At 37.5% G+C, this 14,529-nt stretch overlaps 1 protein-coding gene across 3 annotated transcripts; it reads left to right on the top strand.

Moving 5' to 3' along the window:
* The first annotated feature begins 9,151 nt into the window (after positions 1-9,151).
* Positions 9,152-11,187, top strand: LOC121997096 (protein SHORT INTERNODES-like). 3 transcript variants are annotated; one of them, XR_006116219.1, is made up of 3 exons: positions 9,152-10,359; positions 10,443-10,784; positions 10,922-11,187. XR_006116219.1 is itself a non-coding variant. In XM_042551343.1 (3 exons), exons 1-2 carry the CDS (start codon positions 9,806-9,808, stop codon positions 10,778-10,780), a joined length of 888 nt encoding a protein of 295 aa, XP_042407277.1. In that variant the 5' UTR covers positions 9,152-9,805; the 3' UTR covers positions 10,781-10,784; positions 10,922-11,187. The 3 variants fall into 3 exon arrangements, 2 of the variants coding, with proteins under 2 accessions (XP_042407277.1, XP_042407276.1); XM_042551343.1 differs by having other exon boundaries at positions 9,152-10,355; XM_042551342.1 differs by lacking the exon at positions 10,922-11,187 and having other exon boundaries at positions 9,152-10,355; positions 10,443-10,913.
* The last annotated feature ends 3,342 nt before the right edge of the window (positions 11,188-14,529 follow it).

The following is a 14,529-nucleotide window of genomic DNA, read 5'->3' as shown; positions in this document are numbered from 1 at the left end:
CTACATGGCCGCCAGCAGGCAACTGGCACAATCGCTAGAAGGCAGCTAGCGGTTGGCACAGCTGTCAGCAAGTAGCTGGCAGCCACCACAGGGGTCGCCTACGATAGAAAGAGGGAGAGAAAGGTGAGGAGAGGAGTGTTTACCGACGATCGGGGAAAATGGGATAAAAGGGCCGGCACATGTGAAAAAAATGCGAGGAGCCCTAGCGCTTGTTTTGAGCTGGCATTACTGTCGGAATTTCGATTCCGTCGGAAACCCCACTAGGTTTCCGATGAAATCGGAATTCCATCAGAAACCTCTTGTTTTTGGAAACCCTAAAAAGTGGGGTTTCTGACAAAATCTTACTTTTGTCGGAAATCCAAAGTATGTTTTCCGACGGAATCTTTCTTCCATTGGAAAACCCAAAGTGCAGGTTCTGACAGAATAGCCATTTTGTCGGAAAGTACCCTAGAATTAACTTGTCCTTTCCTTTTTTTTTTTTTGACAAAATTTGATTCCTTAAGAGAGTACACTGTATTTATGATGAAAACTAGTTTCTGTCAGTATGCCCGTCTCTACTCTTGCCATTCTCTAGGACTTTACTCTTGCCATTCTCTAGGACTTCATAGGGTGTCGAGCTTCTACCCATGATTTTGTATTCTACCTCTCATTTGAACACGATTCAACAACAGAAATGATGTCGGAAGCTCAATATAAATGATACCACGATGATGATCACTCAACCACATCATATTTAAGATCCTTGAGGTTCCCTCTTTTTGTTGATATAAATTTTTTTATTTTTAGAATTGCTAAGGTTATCAGATAGTTTTGACTAAAATTGGTTGATGAACCAAAAAACATTAAATTGACATGGGACCATGTCTTATGTGTTCAGGCATATGTCCTGAATGTATCAATGGCCTCAAACATCATTAAGATATACCATCTCAAGAACAAAGATTTTTTTTTGAACACGAATCAGACATGAGAAATAATCATTTGATAAATGTATCATTTTATTTAAATACCATGACCAATATAATTTTTTAGAATAACACAACACAATAATTTTACAGAATCCAATAACAATCCAATACAAGAATAATTTAGGACAACACAACACAATAATTTTTTAGAATCCAATAATAGTCTATTACAAGAACAATTTAGAACAACACAATACAACAATTTTACACAATCCAATAAGAATCCAATATGAAAAAACACATCAATTTTACACAATCCATAAAACAATTTGATACAATAACAACACAACAATTTTACACAATCCAATAACAATCTAATACAAGAACAATACAATAATTTTACACAATCCAATAACAATAATCCAATTCAAGAACAACACAACACAACAATTTATAAAATACAACAATATTAAACTATGAAATAACAATTGAATATAAGAACAACATAATACAATACAACAATTTAGAATAACATAACACAACAATTTTACATAATCCACTTAACAATCCAATATAAGAACAACACAATACAATAATTTTACACAATCCAATTCAAGAACAACACAAAAATTTTACACGATCCAATAACAATCTAATACTTAAACAACACAACACAACAATTTAAAACAATAACAATCAATATTAACAAGAATCTAGACTAAAAATTTTCCATACAAAATAAGTAGATGAAGTCTCAATTTACAACAAACATACATACTGTTAGGATCAGTGGATTTGCTGGAGGTAGGTGAATAGCCTATAAGTTAGAATTCTGAATTCTCTTACTAACTTATTTTAGCAAGTGCACACTAATTAATTAAAAAATAATAACATTAATGAAAATAATAGGCAAGAAATTTACTTGGTTAAAATTTGAGTGATTGTTAATCCAAGACTGTGAAAAATACTATCAATCTCCTTCTTTGAAAAGGTCGGAAGCGGAGTAGTCCTTTACAACATTTGAAAGCATGAAAAGAAATACATAGCTTAGAAAATGAAATATAGAATGTGTTATTTAACTTAGAGGACAAGACCTCTATTTATAGTCTACTGGTCGAAATGACCGTTTTACTAACGTGGCAATTCCAGATGCCTCGGTTGGGTTTGAGGGCACCTCCATGTGGTTAAAGTTTGATCCACGCTTAACAACTCATTTGCTAATCTATCAGACTTAAGGTGCCTCAATTCATCTGAGGCACCTCAAGTTGTCTGTCATGGCAGTCGTTGCTTATTTGCATCGCAATGGCTACTTCTTGTATTTGAGGCCCCTGAGATCAATCTAAGGCAGTTTAGCTCTTGTTCATTCTAGGCGCCTTAAGTCAACTGAGGCACCTCGAGTCTTCAGGGTGCTTAGAGACATTCTAGGTGCCTTAAATGGTTAACCTCAGAAGTTGACCATTCTTTGATCCACTCTCTTGGGTGATGCTCTGTTCATTTGGAGTTGAGCTCACCTGAAGCAAACTTCAACCTTCTCCTCGAGTAGATTTTCTCCTAACTTCTCATCCCTTGGATGCACTGTGCGAGTTCTTCTCACTCCATCGGTGTACTCTTCCATAACTTCTCATCCCTCGGATGCATCGAGCCTGTTAGTTCCCTTCTCGTGTCATCCTTCTTATTCGTTGCGCCTTCCACTCAACTTCTTGTATTCCTAAGTTCTTGCACACTTATATACAAGGCATCAAACACACGTGACGATCTAACTTAACTCAGTTAATTAACATCACAACTAACGTAAGATACTTACAATCTCCCCCTCTTTGATGTACATCAAACTGAGTTAAAGTTAGGGAAATCAAACAAGAAATTATATATGAAAAACAATTTTACATAACACTTAATTTTGCAATTAAGTCCTTCCCCTTAATTTAAAACTTCTTAATTCTCCCCCTTTAATTATATAAAAAAATATGGATAAAATGAAAAATAATAGAGAAAAAAATTGAAAATTTTTTTAGGGGATGTACATAGGTGAGGCAAGTTTGTGTATTTTTATCATAATTTTTGAAAAATATTGAATTTTTTTTGTCAATGTTAAACATAATCAAACTATCATAGATGATGAAAAAACTGTTAGCTCTGATACCAATTGTTAGGACCGATGTGCCCGCTAGAGGGGGGTGAATAGCGGCTCACCCAAATCGTTCGCTTCCTACGTTGTTAGCTTGCGCAGCGGAATAATACAAAAATAAACAAGCTAAACAAAATACAAGACAAGAAAGAATGCAAACCAAGCTACACGATCATTTACGTGGTTCGGAGATAAAGCTCCTACTCCACGGCGTGTCCGTAAGGTGGACGATTCCTATCCGTCGGTGGATTACTCCCCGGAAGACCTCCGACTAGCTCAAACTCCTTGTGGGTGGAGAAACCTCACCACAAACTCACCAAGACCTCTTGGACACAAGGAAAACTCTTGAGCACTTGTAGACTACTAATTAGACCTTAACCAAGTCTAATTTCGTCAACCCAAACCAAGCTCCCAAGCTTTGGTTTTATAGCCCGCGGGTTGAAAACCCCGCCTACCAGTCGACTGCTAAAACATGCAGTCGACTGTCCTCTGTGGAAATTCGACCGTTACACCCCAACGGCTCGATTTCACACATTCTGTTCGCTGCCAGTCGACTGCACCAGTCGACTGCTAAAACATGCAGTCGACTGCTACAGTACTGCTACAGTAGCGCTACAGTACTGCTACAGTACTGCTACAGTAAACCCTAATTCTAGTATTTTACTCCGAGTACAATCTCTCAGCACTCGTCCCTGCCCGACCAACCTAGACCTAGCCTTCTAACCTCCTCCATCAGCCTTGCGTCCCTCGGATGCCTCCCCATCCTTCACGTCTTGCCTTCTGGAGCTTCCATCGGCCTTGTCATTGTTGTCGGGTCTTCCTTTGCCAAGAGGTCGCGCCTCCGGGACTTCATCCATTGCCAAGTTACACTTGGACTTACGTTGCCAAGACTACATGCTTGGACTTACACCGCCAAGATTCATCCTTGGACTTTCCTCCTTTGCCAAGATCACACTTGGACTTCCTTGTTATACCTGTATCCTGCACACTCACAATGCATATCAAATACAACAATAAACCTAACTTAAACCTTTGCCTAAACATCAAAACCTAGGGTCACTAGATTGCTCTAACAATCTCCCCCTTTTTGATGTTTGGCAAACCGTTTAAGTTAGGGAAACAATATATCAATAATAATGCAAATAAACATGCAATCTACACATGCATAAATCATGGAACCTAATCCTAGACTCCCCCTTCACCTAAGCTCCCCCTTGAGTTAGGATTTCTTGCAAAGGTAAACTTCTCCCCTTTTGCTAATAAATGAGCAATCGCTCCCCCTTCACCTAAGCTCCCCCTTGAGTTAGGATTTCTTGCAAAGGTATGTAAGTTTCCCACTTAAACCTAAACTTCTCCCCCTTTGCCATACATAAAAAAAAACTCCAACAATATCCCAATTATTGGACTCTTTGACCTCTAATGACCATAAACATCATGTATTAATCCCCCATGAGATTACATACATGTTCACCACTCTTTTGGTCATTTTCTAATGCTTGAAAAATATTTTCAGACCGTATCAGTCGACTGCAAGAAGTACCAGTCGACTGCCCCCATGAAAACGAGCTTACAGAGATATTCTGTGCCCGTGAACAATGTTACCAGTCGACTGGTACACTATTCATGAAAAAATCAACCTTTTCTTGCCAACTTTAGAAATGCGCCAGAAATTCCACAGACCTCCAAAAATTCCCAAATTTTGTGGAGAGGTCTATTATATCAATATCTACTTGGGAAAAGTATATATAAAAATATATCTATCGCCAATCCCACGATTGACACAAAACACAAAACTAGCTAAAAAGTTCAATTGAACCTTGACCTAAAGTCCTAGTTTTGGCTTCCTCTTGATGTATTTGCCCATACTAAACCATAATGCATCACTAGCATTAATTTATATGACATCTATACATCAAAATTCTTAAGGATAGACACATAAATGATGGGACCCACAAAAAGTGAAATGGTGGGTCCCATCATTTATGTGTCTATCCTTATGAATTTTCTAGATAATAAAAATTAAAATATGAAGTCAAAATTTTATCATGAATCTAGTTGAGTAATATATGAATTTTTTTATATAACCTACTAAACGAGAACACTTCCCTGAAGAATAATGAAATATAAGTGTCAATTACTTCCCCATCTATAAATATATTACCTAAAACACATGTGAGGAAGTCATTTATTGTCAATGAATAGTAGCCTTTTTCCATAGAAACTCAAAAGTAAATTATCTCAAATTTTGAAAGAATTCTATCAAGTAGGCCACATCTTCTTCTCATTTTTCCTTTTTTGTTTCTTTAAATTTTCCTTTGAGATACTACAAATAAACCCAAATCAATGTATTTAACAAAACAAAAAAAATCAAATTAAAGAAAATACAATTAATAACAAACATAAATGTTACTCCATAAATATCAACTTACTTTTAATAGTGTTCAATCTCATAGTGTTAATTTCCTTTTATTTTATTTTATTTTATTTTATGGACCTCTTCTTCATCATCAATCTCATCAGCAAGTAATATAATTTTATCCTCTTCTTATATATCAAAATTATCCTCCCTAGACTTTATCTCCAAGTTGCCCTTTTCCCTCCTTTTTTTTTCTCTCTTGATTCTCTTCGTATCTGGGACCAATGCTAGCCAATTAGGTGTATCTTTAGAAATGACCTGAGGTTATAGCAACTTTTGTCACATACTCTCCTCGCACACTGGTTGAAACAAGATTAGGATGAGGATCTTCTATAGGGTGACTAGTTGGATAAGAAAAACTTTTCCTTTTCAATATGACAACTAATTCTTGATTAATTTTAACTAAACTTTCATTCTCAACGGTGATCTTTTGGATTTGTTTTTTTTTACTTTTCAATCAATATGAATATCCAGCTTCTTTCTCTGAGTTATATGAAGTTGTGCAGTTGATGTCTCATCTCATTGTGATGTAGACTCAAATTGAATAATGAGGGAATCCCAAGTAAATGAACTTCCTTAGGGATAGGGTAAATATCAATAATAATTTACAAAATCAATAACAATGCATAATTAATTAAAAACCTGTAACTATATAACATGCATTTAGTATGAGTTGAAATACACATAATGGTTACAGGGGAGGTGAGACTTCTGCTAACTTAGCCTTTACTTTATTTCTATGAGAATAAGTAGACCTCCATTTCTATGAGAGGTGTTACGATATTGCTTACTAGTTGAATAGAGACATGCTCAAGAAACCAAACCTGTGTCATAATTCAACAATTAGATGCTATTATATATTTATGAACTAAATTAACTAATTAATCAAAACTTACAATAAGTAAACCAACAAATCCCTTCATATAAGGTAGTAAGATAAAAGAGCTAAGAGTCTTAGATGTAAAAGTATCCCTAAATATTGAGAGTTAAGGAGTCAGATAATTATATATTGTCTAGACCCAATTATAACTTCCTAGCTAGTTTGTCGAAATCATCAATAATACCCATAATCTTATAAAATAGAAAAACGTCCTTATCAGAATCCACTTGGAGAGAAAATATTCTTAGTAGTTTTTTCAATTTAATTTGGATTGATTTAGTTCTTTCCTTACGAAAAAAATCTTTTGAATAATGTACCAGAAACATCGTTAGAATCCATTTGGACATGTTTGCCTCTATATGAGATTCCAAGCAATAATGCTACATCTTTGGTTATCAAGGATACAACCATGTTGGAGAATTTGAATATTTTTGCTTCCAAATCCCAATTCTCAAATATGTTCACCAGTAATCCCTTAAGATGTCTAATTTTTAGTAAGCTGAGGAATGACACAAATGGACTATTACTTATAACACTAATGTATTTTTCATGGAAAATAACTCCTCAATGGCTCTTTCCCCTTTGTCTTTCCCTTTGTAGAAGTTTCATAATAAAATTTTATAAAATATTTTAAGTTACTCATCTAATGTAACTTTTCCTCAAAAGTTGATAATTAGATCTCACTTGTAGAAGTAGATGTAGTTTTTTTTTTAAAATTTCCTACTGTATAAGGGCATCCGTAGTCATAAATCTCTTAAAGAGGTTTATGCTCTGCCACATCATTATCACATCAAAATTTAAAAATCTTAATTCTTTTAAAAACCACTCTCTATATATTATCATAAAACCTTTCTCTTTTAAAAACTCCACTTCTTTTAAAATTCTCTCTCTATCCTCTCTCCACTATTTTTTTTATAAACCTGGTCCCAAGATTTTGATACAGGTTTATAATAAAAGTTATAAACCTCATCTATGTAGTGGGGGAAGAGTTTATGTTAAGAGATTTATAGCATAAATTGTATGTTATAAACCTCCTATTGCAGATGCCCTAACAATAAAATAATTAAGCTTTGCAAAATTCAATCAAATATCTTTTGTAAAACTAACTTAAATTAAATGTACTGACTAGCACAGTTAGGGAATTACAATGAATGAAAAAAAAAAATAACATATAATTAAAAAAATATTAAATTTAGAGATAAGTTAAACTAAGTTGATGAACTAAGTAAAATAATATGATGAGATATATATGCATATAAAGGGTAGGTTAGAGATAATATAACCTATTTATATTAAAATATCCTTATCAGGAAATATGCCATAGAAGAAAATAAAATATACTATTTAGATTAAGTATGTTTTAGGTAATTCATCTGGATAATATTAACAAAGTTAAATATATATATCACAACTGAATATCTATATGTTAGATGATTTTATAAATCCAACCAATGGTAAATAATTAAAATAATATGTTTTTATAAATAAAGTTCGATGAAGTACTAAATGACGGTGCTTAAGATAATTGAAAGCATAACTTTTGTAAAACTAAGTTCATGAAAGTAAAACTAAGTTAAATTTAATTATAAAAGTATTAAAATAAATATTTTTAAAAAAAATACATAAATTATTGAAAGCATTATAATATAAAATTATTATATTTGAAGATGATGATAAATACTTCGATATTGTCTTAGATGTGTGATTTTATAGTTAAATTATGAATTGAAAAGTAGAATTTATAGTTGAATAAAAGTTTTACAAGGAGTCATGTGAAAGGAAGATGAGTCAATGCGACAAGACAAGAAGGAGCAAGTGCGGTGAAGGGGGTGAAACCGGAGTCGGATCTTGAAACTTCCATGAACACAAAAGTCAGTGAAGGATATGAACAGGATTTTGACGTCAATGGAGGTGACAAAGTCAAATTACAGGAGGGCTGGTGATGTAGGAGTTTTGGTCGGTAAAGTGGTGAAGACGATGTGACAAAAACGTAATTATCAAAAGAAGAGTGAGGGTTTTATGATTTTACCAATGAAGCTAGATTTTAGTATTGTTAGGAGTTTTTTTTACATGAAAATGAAAAAGTAATTAGGTTCATGGCTTGAGAATAGGGGTATAAATAAGTCGAGCCAAAGTCAACTCAAGAAAATTAAAAAAGCTCGACTCAAGCTCGTTTGTGAATCATGAGCTTAAGCTTACTCGAAAAATTGAATTAAAATGATAAAAAGCACTCTACATGTTACAATTTGAATTTTGGATCACTAGCAAACCCAATAAAATCTTCTAGCCAGAAACAACTCTTAAATTTATAAATTTATTTTTGAAATAGTAATTATTTTAAATATTAAAAATATTAAATTAATCCCATCGAGTCAGTATAGAATAAGTTTGAGATCAGTTTGAATATTAAAACAGCCAATTCAAATTTAAGTCAAACTCGAGTCGAGTTTTAATGAAGCGGCTCGCTAATTTGCACCCTATTCGGAAAACATTCAGTTTTTTCTCCTGTGATGTGGACAAGGGTTTCAAAAGATATCAAATAATACGCGATCCGCGGTTTGATAATTTGTCTGAATTTTAAAGTGCAGAGCCCTTTCACTGACTAAAATGCAGAGGGAACACGAGCAAAGTGCGCAGCAGCAGAAACTGACCATGCAGGGCACACGGCTCGAGACGACGAGCCCAAGTAAACAAAGCGATCGCCAGGCGGCGCACGATGAAAAGGCCGAAACGAATCCAATCCAAAACGGTCGATCGATCGATCAATTGCCGCGAAAAGTATATGAAATTTATCCGTTGTATTCTTCTTCTCCGACGTGAAGTGAAGGAGAAGGCAAGAGTGGGCTCCGTCACGTCAAGGCCCCGGGTTTTCCGGCCAAAAGGACAGTCCCACCCGCGGCCGGATCGCCGCCACGTGCTCCGCCTCCTGGTCGTCGCTGGGTCGGACGACCGATGGGGACTTTTGCCTTTTTGAAAATTTCAATTCCCCTGTTCATGCCATCGTTTTCTACCTCCTGGTAGCAATGATGAGACAAGTGAGAGAGAGAGACTTTTCTCTCTCTTTCTTCCGCAATGGAAGTTAAATGAACAGGGACCGGAGAAGGTGGACCGCAATAAATGGCGGAATCGAGATCGAGGTCGCGGCCGTAGCCGTCTCCATGGCGGCGTTGCAGCAGAGTCTGCAGGTTTCGGAATTCAAAACGAGCAGGAGAAGATAGATAGAGAGAGAGAGAGAGAGAGAGAGAGAGGGGCGAGTGGTCCATACTCCCTCTGCTGCTTAATTCTTCTGCTGCATGCTTGCAGAGTTGCAGTAGCAGCGGCGGTGGCAGGAAGAAAAAAGGCGGAGAACATTACGGCGGTGGCAGTGGAGATCATTCTTCGTTGCTTTTTGATCTATTGGGGTCATCGGAGGAGATTAGCTAGGGAGAGGGTTGGATGGATTAGGAGGTATAATTGAGGCGGAGTAGTGGGATATGGCAGGATTCTTCCTCGGAGGCGGCGGGCAACCACCGCGGGGGGGCGCAGGAGCTGGCGGCGGCGCGTCTGAGGGTGGATTCTTTCTTTACACCGGCGGAGGCCGCGGCGGCGGCGAGTACGGCGCTGCGCGCGGATTCGAGCTGTGGCAGAAGGAGCAGCATCGCCAGCAGTTTTACTCCGGTGCGGTAGGGTTCTCTGACGACGGGGCGGCGCAGCAGCCGCGGGTGACGCGTGGTGGCCTGGTGGGCGGCGGGATGAGCTGCCAGGACTGCGGTAACCAGGCGAAGAAGGACTGCGTCCACCTCCGGTGCCGCACCTGCTGCAAGAGCCGCGGCTTCCCCTGCCCCACCCACGTCAAGAGCACCTGGGTCTCCGCCGCGAAGCGTCGGGAGCGCCAGCAGCAGCTAGTCGCAGCCGCCGCACAGGCCGATGCCCGGCAGCAGCGCGGCGCCTCCGCTAGCAGCGAGGGCGGCGCGGAGACTTTCAAGCGGCCCCGCGAGGTCTCCGCCGCCGCCGCCGCCGCCGCCCTGGCAACCACCACGTTCGGTTGGTACTACAATTTTTCTACTATTTCACGCCACCATTTTCCCGACCAACTTTTGTCCTCCACTCTAATCAAACATCTCGATGCAGGCGAGCCGGAGAGCTTCCCGGCGGAGGTGAGCGCGCCGGCGGTGTTCCGCTGCGTGCGGGTCAGCCACGTGGACGAACCCGACGACGCGTACGCCTACCATGCGGCGGTCAGCATCGGCGGTCACGTCTTCAAGGGCCTGCTCTACGACCACGGCCCCGCCGCCGAAGCTGACCCACCAGAGTACCTTACCGGCGCCTCCATCTCCGGCGCCGGCGATCAAACCATCAACACCCCTCCCATCACAACTACCGGCGACCGCCTTCTCGACCCCTACCCGACCCCGCTGAGCGCATTCATGGCCGCCACCCAATGCTTCTCCAATCAACACGCTCCTTGAGCACGTACGTAGCAGATCATCATCTTCATCTTCTTCAATCTTCGGATTAATAATTTCTTTTTCTCAAATTAATTTCATGATCTTTCTGCTCATCATTCGATCTGGACACCATTCATTATTTTGTGTCTTTTTGACATTTAGGGAAGTGTGTCTTTTTGTTCCCGAGATTGAAGGCACAATTTACGGGATTCCCGGGATCTACCTGATTCTTGCTTCTCCATGTTTATGAAATCAACTCAAAACAATTATTACTCAATAATATTTTGATTATTCAGAAACAAATATTTGAATCACTGCTCATTATCGATCATGTTCTTCATTTCGTATGTAGCTATAATCTGAGAGACAGAAGAGAAGCAGGTATGTATAAATATATACATTTATTAATATTTTTATATGTGTTTAGTTAGGGTTGATGTGAAGTAAAATTAGAATAAAAAAGCATATAAAGTTTTGCATGTTTAACTTATTTACCAAAGGTGCACTTAAATTTTCAAATTGATCAAACGACGGATATTATTTTGACATTTAACAAAGGAAACATGTAATTAGATGCTCTTTTCATTTTATCCCACTCGCCAAATCTGATTTTTTTTTTTCTCTTTCTCTTTATTGTTTTAATTTTTTTTACATGCATACATAATATTCATATCAGATTTATGTTATACATAAATATTCATATCAGATTTACGTGGGACCTAATATGTTTACATCATGTTTATATTAGGATTTAAAGTTGATTTTTTATAATATTTTAATACATCTAAATAAATTGAAATAAATAATAGAGAGTATAGTTGGAATTTTTATAACCTCAAAAATTTATAAAATCTAAAATGGATCAAATTGGACCTATTTAGGTCGATAAGTGGATTTTGATCGAAATTCATTAATAGATCTAAGCTTGTTTGATTGAATTCATTTCAGGTTATGTGTATTATTGAGACGATAAGAAGTCCAACAATATTCTTTATTACTTATTTTGATTTTTCTAGATGTATTAAAGTGTGATAAGGAAGAATTAATTTTACACCCTAATGTGGATCCACATTGGGCTTGATACCAATGTGGACCTTATATGAATTCATATAAGATCCACATTAGAGTTTACATCGGATTCTTTTTTATTATATTTTAACACATCCGGAGAAATCAAAATAAGTAATGGAGGACATAATCAGACTTACAGTCTCAAAAATTCATAGGATCTGAAATGAATTAAATCAGATATGTTTTGATCTATCAATAGATTTTGATCGAAATTCATCAATGAACCTAAATAGATTTGATTGAATCCATTTTGGGCTTATGAATTTTTGAGATGGTAAGAATTCTAAAGATGCTTTTCATTGTTTATTTCGATTTCTTCATAGGTATTAAAACGTTAGTAAAAAAATTGACTCTAAATCATATGGGTTTGATATAAACATATGTTCATATGATATGAATATGTGTATATGTATGCAAATAAAAGAGAGGAAAGAGAAGATATTAGAGGAAAGAAAAGGGAGTTTGCCTGTGTAAGAGAGAGAAGAGAGAAATAAAGGAGAAAGATAAAAATCAATTTTGGTAGGAATGATAGAAAGGGAAGAGTGCATAATTATATGTATTTTTGATAAATGTCAAAGTAGTGTAAACTTTTGGTTAATTTAAAAAATTACTTGCCTCTTTTGATAAATTGTTGTTTAATCTTCAATGAAACTGTTTGATCCTAGAACACAGTAGTACAAAGTAATATTTGATTTTCATGCTTCATTTATTGAACACTAAAAATTAAGGGGGAATTGCACTTGCGATTTTATAAATGTAATAATTTTAAAATTGCGCATTTTGAAAAGAATGTAAAACTTACTATCTTAATTTATATTATTATATATCACCTTTGTTTTTTTCAAGAATTTTGGATGGGGAGAAGAAGTACATAATTTTATTATTAAAAAATCTATTATTTTTTTTGGCCAAAAATAGATTTTTAGTTTTTGGTGGCAATCACACGATCGGTCCCACAGTCTATAATTTATAGAGAGGTAAGATATTTAGTTTTGAAAGCACTTGATTATACATGCACGTTTAATTATTAAAATTTTTTAATGAATTTTCTCAAAACAAAAATTATAGTATAAATAGTTTTCTAAGGATTTTTCATCTATCTCCCATTTGTTTTGATTTATACTTAAGACAAGGAAAGTTCTCAAATTTAGAAATGTCACACAATTTCAATTAAGTTAACTAGATACTTAAAAATATCTTTGAGAATTTATGCACAATTTAAATATAAAAATGTCGTATTAAGTTAATGATGAAAAGGAGACACTAGATAGAGACACTGATTAGTGATTAAATTTTGATTACTAAATGCACTTAATGATTGATAAAATTTTCAATTGTAGAAATTTAATTTCAATCCCGAATTAATAACGAAATTTAATTTCTGTCAAATATTAGCCATGGAAATAAATTATCTAGAGACCAAAATAAATTTTCATCATAATTTATTTATTTTTTTTACAAAATCTACTCTAATTAGATATTCCAATTGTGTTTACATTCAAAATACTCAATACACGAACATATCAACATTCACAATGATATACAGCACATTCACATTAAAATCTATTACATTCAACATTCACAAATTAATCCATTTGATCCTGTCCGAACGCTGAATCGATGGACGCTAGGCACGTGGCACACTCTGAACTGATGATATGGATCTCTGATCGGTTGTACGGATCTCCGACGAACTTACAAAGAAGTCGGGCCGGGAAGGGGTTCCCGGCGACGACCCTCCGACGCTCAAGTCAGGAAAGAGGAAAATATGAAGTGGCTTCGAGGATGCGAGATCGCGTGATTGCGTACCTCCGGCGAAGTCTGAGGGCACTTATATAAAGCTGTGGGGAGGCTCAAGCACACCTAACGAGGCGTATACGTGTCCTTTGCCCATACCTTAGCATGAGCTTACCAGAGGAGCATGCCTAACACCATACTGCTATAGTCCGAGAACCTCTCTGATGGGACAGCAGAACCTTCTGTCGTAAGATTTTGCGTATGGTTTGATCGTTGAACATGCTTGTTGTCAGAAGATGTTTCCCAATGTCCCCTTGCCCTTGTCCTCTTTTACCCGTGCTGAGCGCCCACCCGCTCGGCATACACCTTATCGGTCCGACCGGGAGGCTTCCCGGTCGTGTGTTCGGCTCGGCTGAGACTGTTCACAGCATTGCTGTTTTATGCCTTGGCCTAGCGGGTAGCCCGCTCGGCTGTCACCATGAGCGTCGGAGACCCGACTCCCCGTCGGGTTGTCTTTGATTTTGTTCTGACCCGTTCGGCCGGTTAGCCCTAGACCCTTTCCGATCGGCCGAACCTCATACTACCCTTGATTTTTGACCTCTACGTGTTATTGACTCCCCTAAAAGGGGGGTCCCGCGTCCGTACCGCCGGATCACTTGCCTCCCCTTCAAGTCTAGTCGAAGGAGGCGATTAGTCCGACTGATTGGAGCATTAGTTGCGCCGAGCGGCGTCTCCGTGAAACTATCCTCCGCTCGACCTCCACGGGGGTAGCTATGGCGTTAGTCAACGGAAACATTCCTCGGATATCTTCGAAACTCGCGCCAATCTTCGACATTACGGCCGGGCACGCGCTCTGTGCCTCGTTAAGGCGCTCATTAAATGCACTCCAGTGGCCGAATGCCTCGTGGCGCTGCTGCCGTCATTGTACGACGGCGGTGTCGCGGGCGACGAGACCGAGGCTG

The sequence above is a fragment of the Zingiber officinale genome, chromosome 6A (assembly GCF_018446385.1).
Source record: "Zingiber officinale cultivar Zhangliang chromosome 6A, Zo_v1.1, whole genome shotgun sequence".
Classification (NCBI taxonomy): domain Eukaryota; kingdom Viridiplantae; phylum Streptophyta; class Magnoliopsida; order Zingiberales; family Zingiberaceae; genus Zingiber; species Zingiber officinale.
The sequence above is the reverse complement of the archived record's forward strand: the minus strand, read 5'-3'. Positions and strand labels throughout refer to the sequence as shown.

What these genes read in the sequence shown, in the direction of transcription:
- LOC121997096 (XM_042551343.1), top strand. Translation starts at nt 9,806, where the DNA reads ATGGCAGGATTCTTCCTCGGAGGCGGCGGGCAACCACCGCGGGGGGGC. An exon ending in CCTGGCAACCACCACGTTCG is followed by an intron (nt 10,356 to 10,442) that starts GTTGGTACTACA and finishes ATCTCGATGCAG; the next exon opens with GCGAGCCGGAGAGCTTCCCG.